General features: G+C 42.4%; 1 protein-coding gene across 5 annotated transcripts in view; it reads right to left on the reverse strand.

Moving 5' to 3' along the window:
* SNAP91 (synaptosome associated protein 91) overlaps nucleotides 1-10,395 on the reverse strand; it is a 62,432-nt gene extending 52,037 nt beyond the window's left edge. The window contains exon 1 of one of the 5 annotated variants that reach the window (XM_031057118.1): nucleotides 10,157-10,395. In XM_031057118.1, the coding sequence (XP_030912978.1) occupies nucleotides 10,157-10,286 (130 nt within the window). In that variant the 5' untranslated portion in view covers nucleotides 10,287-10,395. The remainder of the gene's footprint in view (nucleotides 1-10,156) is intronic. The other 4 variants (XM_031057116.1, XM_031057117.1, XM_031057115.1 and 1 more) reach the window with 4 other exon arrangements.
* Nucleotides 10,396-10,491: the final 96 nt, after the last annotated feature.

Below are 10,491 nucleotides of genomic sequence, written 5' to 3' on the forward strand. Positions count from 1 at the left end.
AGTTACAGCCTTTGTGCTGGAAAGAGATCAGTTGACTAGGCAGCCTCAGAAGCTGACACATCTCACTCAATATCCAGACCATGGTCCATGTTTTTACTACTCCCTCAGCAAGATTATTTTGAGTCCAGTTTTTTCATCAGTGGATGCCCCAAAATGACACAACCTGAAATTTTAAACTAGAAATGAAACGCCCACAACCATGCAGGCAGCCCTGTTGAAAACATGAACACACCTGTAGAAAAAGAAATCAGATGCAATGCAAACTCTGCACGAGCCAGTGCAACAGTATGACCTCCTGGAAGCACATTGAAGCAGCTCCAACCAAGCAGCAGGTACTTTCTAACATGGCTGCTACCATTTCAATCCATTGTCTTGTATCTCTGTATCTACCATAAAGCAGAAGAGTTCATAAAAGCAGATGGCTGCCTCATATGTGAATGTCGTGCCTTGTCTTTTTAACCAGATGACACAGTTAGACACAGCTTTACCCTCTCCTTGCTAAGAAAAACAAAAAAAAGGTAAAATATGAACCTGCTCAATTCCTTTATGTCCATTCCCTCGTACTACATCAGTTAAACAATATTCCTTTTCTTCTTCCACATTGACAGGTGAGTTAAAATCTCAAAAATCTTGAAAACACTGAGATCTATTTCCAATAGACTTGACTCTTCAACACGATCTGGTAGCCTTTCACATACTGCAGACTTCTTGATGTTGCAAAAAACCCCAAAATGTTAAATTCAATGGAACGTCCACCTGAGAGACAGAAGATGCAGTAAGGACTATTAACATTAAAAAAAGCCTGACAGCACTAAGTTGCTATCAACAGTTTGAATTCACCAGTGCCCCTGGATGATGCATTTGCCACTGGCAGTAGAAGTCTCCTATCAAGCTACTGATGAGTGAGGAACTTGGAATCCATCACACAGGCTCACATCCAGGCAGAGAAGCTTTGTGCAGAGTCAGATCTCTGGACTGGAACACCAAGAACTGTCAATTTAACTCTTTAGCATCATATTTGAAAGACAGTTTATCATAATACTGTCTAAGCAATTTCCAGTTTTCTGATGAACAAGAAGCAGCTCTTTAAACTCACCTATTACAAACACAGCAAACCTTGCCTGTTAACACTCTTGCCATTCACCAACAACAAAGCAATCCTGAAGTTCAAATCAACTTTGCAAAATCAGAAAAACACTAAGGTAGGGTCTTCCATAGTCATTTCACAGAATGAAAGATCAGATCAGAAAGTTGCAGGTAAGGCCCACATATGAAAATAACATTGTTTCACTTGCCAGCAACAGAACACCACTCCTAATGAAACGTACATGTTTTCAAAACACTGGCACACAAAATATAGTGAGTTGCTTCTGGCTTGCTGTCCCTTAGCAGAATGTACAATCTCCTACAAATACATTTAGATTAAGCTATAAAACTTCAATTAGGAGCTACAAGCACAAAAAACATGCTCTCGATTCCAGTCATGCAACAGGATCCAAACCCAAGTCTCCATTTGAAAAGGTTGGATTTGAAAACTCCAGGGCTGCTAAAGGACTGATGCAATGATAAGATAAAGTTTTCATCTATATTTGACCTTTATATATATCATGAGAAACAGCAGCCTTCAGCGGCAGGAAACAGGCCAGCTGGCTTGCCCCCTTCATACAAGCCCTACATTCTCCCGAAGCAAGAAGTGAAAGGAAGAGTCCTGTGAAAAGCAGCCTGAACTCCCCCTGAAGTGCATCTAGGTCGTCTCTCCAATTCTGTTAGAGATGTGCCCCTCCCTGTGCTGACCTGCACTGTGGCAGGATCACCCACCACCGCCCTACTCTGAGCACCTTCCCAATCACTGGTAACCCTGCACACCTTTAAACAATGTGGGTGACAAGTCAGCATCTTTTATTCATGCTTCCAGCAGTCATGTCTTTCTCTCATTTCTGTGGAGGACCATTTTAGAACATTCTGTAAAGTATCAGAGTGATTTAAGATATATAACAAAACTATGCCAGAGGCACCAGGAGCCTGCCAGGCTCTGCAGGCTAACCCCTGACCATCTGCTATGGGCACCTGCTGTCATCATGTCATCTGCTCTCGTGCAAAGCCAAGAGTCACAAGTGATGCACTGTACTGTCAGCAGTCAAGCCACAGCCTTCTATCACTTCTTAAGACAGAAAAAAGTTTAAGACACTTTCTTGAAAAGACGTGTCCTTTGGTCCCTTAAGTGCATGGTAGAACAATCTTAGCTCAAGTGGACACCAAACTCTCCTCCAATCTATCTTTACCAGTGTTTTCATCTCAGCCATAACCTAGTCTCCTAAACACTTAAAAACAATGAGCAAAGAATGCTGTTTTCTTTTTTATTCCTTCTTTGAGTCAGTAAAGAAACCTTGTCAAAGCATATGGCTCAACTGTTTTGTCAGAACTCTGAGGCCCAATTGAAACACAGGAGTTCCTGCCAATTTGCTTTTTACCTGTGGTAATTCTGCATACTGGCTTACAACCAAAAGGAGTTGATTGCCACAAGTCAGACCCAAGCTGCAGACACGTCCTGTCAGCAACCTGCTGCATTCTCAGTACGTGAGAGGAAGGGTTTGGTGGTCTTCAAGCATGATCATGTCTATCTACTCACAAAATCCCCTCTACATAAAACATCATAACACATTTGAGTTCTATCAACAGCTAGAAAAAAACAGACTCTGGGAAAGGCAACATGCTGCTTTTGCTCAGATGGCCAGAGTAAAAATTACATAAAGACACAACATTAGCATAACATCAGGGCCTTCTGGCATCCAATCCCTTTCATTAAACTAAGTTAAGATACAGATATAATCTACAACAAAGCACGAGATCACATTATCCCGGGCAGAAAAGAGACACAGAAAGGTATTTAGACTTGCCTGGTCCAGAAGTCAGTTGTTATATTGTGCACTGCCATTTCCTGCGCCTACAACTAAGCCCTGATGCCCAGTGAATGCCCCATTTGCTAGAAAATACTGTTCTAGTATTCCCCCTACATTCATTTCAAGGCTGATGTCCAACATCACCTGTGATGCTAGTGCAGATGGACAGTATACTGTATTCCCTCTCTTAGAGAACTACAACTCGCAACTGCTTTAGTAAATGTGTTTCACAACCTAAAGAGAAGACTTCATGAGCACAAACAAAATAGGTTTTGTATTGATTTTCAGTATTTTCAGCCAGCTCTGAAGAAAACATGATCAAAATAGCAAGATAAAAAGTATTAAAAACAGTTTTAAGGGTCCAGCATATGGTTTGCAAGATTCCAGAAAAAGCAGACCGTACCATACTCTGCAAAGTGACAAGCTAGCCTCTGCCAAGTATTCCAATTGCCTTCCAGCAATTGCCAACATCTGGTTTATTCAGCTTAATTTAAGCCACCACCTCTCATCCAAGCCAAATTTTGGACAGAAGGAAAATCAAGCAGCTGTGCTGAATCTGATGGGGTGGGATAATCTAATATCAGCTCACACAGTGAGGCTGCACACTGCAATCTTGCTGATACTGCTGACTCAGAGGAACAGAAGTACTGCTGCAAACCCTGTGCTACAGATCACTGCCTGCAAGGCTACTGAGAAGATTTCTTCTATCTTCTCATTTAGTCTGAGTTCAAGGTTTAGTCCTGTGCCAGATGACCCATCCTTTTCTTTATATTTCCTGCAATATACTCCAGACCCTGATTTCCTGCTTGCTTTACTCCTTGCTTTCTCATTTTCATGGTATTTGAAAGCCCTCTCTCCAAACCAGCCAGATTATTTCTAATCTGCATGCCATGTGTTGAAGCTTGGAGGTGCAAGGTTTATCACTCATTGGTGAGGCTCCTGTATTTACCCAAGGCACACAACAGAACTTGTGCTTTTTCCACACTTACTATCATCCTGATCTGTGCTCCAAAAAAGGAACAGGGCATGGTAACTTAAGGACATTGTTTAATACTGTTTGGACTCACCTTTAGGCTATGGTAAGACAAAGGGAAGGGATATAATGTTATCACTCCAATCTCAATTTTTCCCCATCCTCAGAAATACTGGAGCCAGCTCCTTCAGCAATACTGTATGTCCAGGGCTGACTGAGGAAGGTCTATTCCTTTGTTTTCTTCAGTGCCAGGGAGTGAACTCAATGCACATGGCAAGGTTTGAGCAGCACTGGGAAACACTGCAGCTGTGACTTCTGAGAACAGGGGGCTCTTCCAGATGTTGCAGAGCATATCTGCTCCAGCACCATGAAGTGCATCCTGTACCTCCTGCTCCACCTCTAACCTTGATGTTCTCTCTGCCACTTCTTTTTCCCACTTCCTCTGTCTGTTCAGTATTTTCTGCTTTTTCTTTGGTTTGTTTTCCTTGAGGTGCCACAAATTTTGTGGATGGGCTCAGCTGTGTGCTGCAGCAGATCCACCATGGAGCTGGCTGTGTCTGGCACAGAGCACATCCTGGTCTCTTCTCACGGAGGCCAGCCCTGCAGCCAACAACTTGTCATGGACACCCAGCACTGGGGGAAGGTAAGAAGGGCAGGAAGAGCAAAGTAGTCTCAAGAATCCTGAGCAGCAGTACGAAAATGCTAAAAGCAGTGTGCCTCTACTACACTACCATTTCTTCAAAAATGGGAGCTGTGAGAGCAGGAAATTTTCTTTGGCTACCAATTTCTCAGTCCAGCAAGAAGCAGGGAAAATGAATAGCCTTTGAAATGCTTTATGCCCTTCAAAGTTATGCGGTCGTCTACTTTTAATCACTTCAGAGGATCCTTCACATGGCAGAGACACAGAAGCATGGACTGACCATACCTACAGAGCATTTTCTTGGAGACTTCACAGAATTCCTCACTAGAGTGACAGGCCCATGTAAAGCATGCACAGCAGATAAAGGGTTTAAGAGTGAGGCTGGGAAATCAGACATAGATGAAATCAAAACACAGGAAATCAATCAAACCTGCAGATTTTTGTTATTGTCATTTAGAAGATGTTCAATTGCTGCCAAAATCTAAGGGAGCAACACTATGAGACTATTGTGAAATATACTCAACTACTAAATAGGAGTGATTAAAACCATTCTCTGGTCACTGCCATTCTGACCATCTCATAAAAAGCTACTCCATTATCAAGGTCTACAATGGAAGTCAGTACAACAGAAAGCCCTGACTTGTCCCATAATTTGTCATCCATGACCTTGTAAAAACATGTTTAACAGAAGGATCTTGCTTACTCTTGAAAAAGACTAAGAATACCTGCCCTCAGGACTAGTCAATCTTTATCAAGTTACACTGCTTACATGAAAAAAAGTTTAATATTACAGTGCCTATTCATTTTCCTGTTCCTTCATCTTCCCTCTTCCTTTCCTTAGGCATTGCACCATAAGACAACCTACACACTGAAATGCACAGAATCAAGTGATCCTGCCCATATTTCAACATTTGGATCTTAACATGAATTCAAACTTCTACCGTGATTCAAATATATTTTGAAGAATTGGCCAAGTCTTAGCTTGATTAGCCTTCTTTTGGTATTACACATGCCTTAAAAACAGTATGGGGCTGGGGGGGAATTCAAAGTTAATGCCACAAATACTCAAGAACAACTAATCTAAAAAGCGTTCTTATTACCTCACCTTACCCATGACAGACATTTATTTCTACTCCTACTCAAAGATCTGCATGCCTACAAATGAAGTGTGTCCTTTTGGGAAAGAACATGGTAGAAGCCCACAGAAACAGCCATTCAACACAAAAACTGATGATGAGTCCTTACACACAATAAAAGTGCTAATCCAACATCTAATAAAGAATTAAAGAAAACAACTGCTCACTTGGAGGTTTTTATTTCCAGGTGTGAGAGCAAGTCATTGGGGTGACAGAGGAGTCCACACTATGAAATCCACACCAGTTATGACAACAACAAAAACTGAGACCAGTTATGACAACAACAAAAACTGAGGTATTCCAGGTGATCTTCAGCAGTAACATTTAAACAAAGTCAGTTCTCTGACTCACAGAATTACTGCAATACAAGATACAGTGAGACATAAAAGCAGTTTCATTAGTAAAATGTGAAGGATTAAGCCCAGTGTGTACAGGGACTCCGTTCTTGGCAATTCTCTTGAAGATACTCCCACAGCTGTAGAGCCCAAGTGTCACCTGGACTGCAGAGCAATGCAGTACATCTGCACTACTCCCACTAGGAGAGGACCACAAGTGCCAAGAGTCTTGGAACACTCCCCAAATCACTTCAACAGCAAACAACTTCTGAAATATGCACATCCTAGTTAACCTTGTCCTTTAACCCACTGAGTCAACAGACACTGAACTCTAGGGACTCAAGCTGACCCCCAGCTTTTCCCAAAAAACAGAGACAGACATATTCCCCAGGAGTAAGACAGAGGTTTCTAAGGCTAATCTGTGGGACTCAGCAACATCATCTTTACTGAGCCTAGGCAAAAACGTTTAACACACTGCTTTTGGTCAACAGACACTTCTATTTCAACACTAAAGAGCAAAGTGATTCAAACTTATTAGGTCAACACCAGAGACTGCAGAAGAAAGGTAGAACACGGCAGGAAAGAAGTGTTTGTACAAGCAAAATACTGACACCAGCCCGGCAGCTCAGTTACCATCATGAGTTAAACTATAAACTTCTTTTTTAGAGCCTCTGCTTGCCAGGTAAATGCAAATATGCAAAATTAGACTTGGGATGAAAATAAGTTCCAGCAGATACACAAGTCATTTTCACAGCCACAGAAAATCAAATCTTGCTATTCATCTGTTTTGTTTTGACTTTTCGCAAACATCTCCCAGCTCTTGATCAGGCTTCTGAGAAGGTCCTCTACCTTATGAGAATTGTTTTGAAGAAGTAAGGAGACACATATGGTCTTTTCAGAATACACACTGCAAAACTTCCTCCTGCTGCAAAGCAATTCACTCAGCAAAATAAGTCAAGGAAAATCCCAGCCATTTCTATCATTTTCACAAACAGGAACTTGTTACAACCACCTGCAGATGCAACAACCTCACTAGTTTCCAATCCACTTCCCTAAATGAAAGCTTGAAGGTCTGTTTCTTAGTGAGATCCTATAAAAAGAGCTGAATTGAGATCTACCCACTTTTCCCTCATATATCATGTGTTTTCACATTTGGAAGTCATGTTATTTCCCTTCTCCAAAAGCATCTCCCTGTTGATACCATCAGAGTCATTCCCATTTGAGGCTTGAAGCAGACTTTTACTTGGCCCACACAATGAAACCCTCAGTGAAGCCTTAACACATCTTTCAGAACAGTTCTAAGAATCAAGCTCCTATGCTGTGCACAAGTATTGCCTTCCCACTTGAATTATCAGCTTATATATCCTTAATGTAGCCCATATGCCTCATTCACCCACTGCAATGGCCCTTCCCACTGCATCAAAATAAAGTTGCTAACTCCCCACTTCTTCACAGGAATAATAATCTAGCTAACAAACATTGGTTAGCTGAGGGGTCGGAATCCATATAATTGTGGTGATTTTTAGACACCTTTTGGATGACAACAGTTTTGTAATACGAAAATGATCAGAGCTCAACTGTCCCACACCATCAGAGCATCCTAGATTTACATTCCTTTTCCCACCACAGGGACTTGAGAAGCTCATTTAATGCCATCTGGCACTACTTCCAGTAGTTGTTGAAAATTCACTAGTAGGAGATCTGGAGTTCAAGAAAATGGTAAATCCTGTTAACAAGCCTAAGATAACAGCCAAATGATACTTTAGTGCTCCTTCTCATGACCAGCCTGTCCAGCACTGAGAGCCCATGCCAAAAGACAGCAGCATCTATATTACAGTCTGGATTTGAAAGCTACAGCAAGTACAGAAAACCACACAAAAGTAAACCCTCTAGCAGCTCAGCTTTTCTACATTGAAGACATTAATTCTGTTCTTTTCTCCCTTACTTACATACCACCTTTCACCTTGTCACCTATGATCTCCCTATAACCCTCTGTAATTATTATCTTCTGCAGCAAACATATGAGAACAGGCATTATTGCATCCTATCCTTACAGGACTACTTAACCCATGTTAAATAGCTGATCTCTCAATTTAATTTACAAAGCCCAGTTGCTAAGTAGGGCAGTGGAAGAGAGGTTGTGTGACCTGACACCTGGCCTCTCAGACACTAAATAAAATTATGGAGTTCCCTAAGGACACAGAAGCCCAATGCCAATACCAGAATTACAGCTCTTCATAAGGCATCATTCCAACCATCACTCTGGAATCTCAATTTTTAATTGTCTAAACCCTTCATACATAAAACTTATTGTAAGGCACTGGGAAGTTTTACCTTTCATTCTTCACATCTTCAAATGCTACTTATCCAACCTGAAATGCACCCAGACAATTAAACTCTGAACTGTTATTTACAGCTTGTAAAATAGAAAAAAAAAAAAAAGCAGACATATGTCTTTCCAGAAAATGATAACTTCTTTTCCTCTTTTATGTGTGACATGCAGGTAGGTAAGAAATTCTGTGGAATTCTAGTTGCTTCTGTCTTCTGTACACCCACTTTCTTGAATAGTACTATTAGCACCAATATCCAAACACAGATCCTTTACAGTCTTTACTGTAACACTGGTAGATTACTCCTACCTCACTTTAATCCTGCCTATTCCAGACAGTACTTTTACTTATATATGTATATACACACAGAAACACAGAGACACATAGGCACAGCATGCTTTCAAATACATGAGCTATGCTTTTTTTAAGCTAAAGCTTCTAGTAAGAGATATGGTCTGTATAGGACAGTCCAGACTCAGCCTAAAGTGTTTAAAAAGATTAAAAAGTCTTGACAGCTATCAAAAAACAACATAGAAGAAACATCAATAACCAAGATGATTTTTTTAAATGTACAAGAAAACAAGACAGAATATATGATATCAAGACCAATTATCTACTTAAACAGTTTAGACTCCAGTGAGTCTTCAATCAATGCTGCTTACATCAGCATTTCTTGGACATATTGCAAGAGCATCTAGATATAATGAAAGACCAGTCTACTGTTTGTTACTTGGAGGGTAAGCTACAAAGTCATTAGAAGAGAAATCTGGAATTATTTTCCAGAAGTAATGCTACCCCCTTTTAACAAATACTGCATCATCAGAACTGTACTTACAAACACCTGCACCAGCATTACTTAGTAATGGCCAGCAGCCAAGAGACTGCCTGGTATAAAACCTGCTGATCTCTACTTGAATGTACCTCTTACCATGTCCAAAAAGACCATGGGAAGCCCACTTAGTTTTAGATATTAACACCAGCTGTTGATCTGCCAAGTTCAATGCTGGACAGAGATACTCCTGGTAAACAAGGCCAATTAACATCCCATGACCAAATTCTTTCACCATTCTACTACTCGGTGTCTCCAAGCAGGGGCAGACAGTTGAAGTGAAATTGTCAGGATGAAACATGACTAGCTCATTGTTTTCCAATAAAGGTTTTACCTCAACCTTGCTTCGTGCCTTAAATAGGGTGTGTCAGTCCAGAATACATCAAAAATCTGAGATAAAGCCAACATCCATCTTCAATAAAACATTGACGCACACTACTGGACAGCTCACAAAGTTGCTGTCCGATATCTGGGACCTCAGCAACAGCCCTTAAACTCTCCAAAGGTTGTCCCAATCTACAGCACGGCGTTAGCCCAGTGCCTTGCCATTTAAGCACGCCATCATTCGAACCTCTTCAGAAGTGGGGATGCAGCGCTGTGGAGATGGCCCCTCTCATGCTGGTGCTTGGCCAGCTCTGGGAATATTATTTATGTGTATCTCATCCTAGCTTAAGCCTGACCAAAGCAGGCAGCGGCAAGCGCGTGTCCATTTTGCCCTGTGATTCTCTCCCCCCAAGCCCCTGCTCCATAAGGCGCCCTTTCCACTGTCTTCCTGGATAAAAGGCAAGAGGTCATAAGGGAAAAAAAAATGGCCGAAAGAGCAGTATTATGCAATAAGAGAAGAAATGCAATAATAACTCATCCTCTCCTGGAGATTTCCCATCACCCTCATGCTTTGCAAGCTGGATTAGAGCAAGCGTGACAGCCAGCCGGCTCAAAGGCCCGCTAAAGTGCCCTGCGGGCAGGCTTCTCAGCCCCGGGCCTTGGCTGAGGAAACAAAAAGGGATGCTCACAGTCCAGGTGCTTTTTCTTGGGCCCCATCACTTCATGCGTGGTGGCTTTGCAGACGGCTCTGGCTACGGCCGATCCCGTAACGCTGTACTGAGCAGCTGCGATGCGATCTGTCAGCGTCTGACCCGACATCTTCGAACGGCGTGCTGGCTGCTGCCTGCTCTGCAGGGCTGAAAGACACGGGAGGGGAGGGGGAGATGCCGGGTCTGCGGCCGGGGGGAGGCACGGAGGGACGGGCAGGGGCAGGGGCGCACGCACACGGGCACCGGCGCAGCCCCGCCACACGCACAATGGTCCCTGGGGCAGCCCGGCCCCTCCCGAGGCGCAGGCCCCCCGC

This window comes from Geospiza fortis, unplaced genomic scaffold, assembly GCF_000277835.1.
Source record: "Geospiza fortis unplaced genomic scaffold, GeoFor_1.0 scaffold190, whole genome shotgun sequence".
NCBI lineage: Eukaryota > Metazoa > Chordata > Aves > Passeriformes > Thraupidae > Geospiza > Geospiza fortis.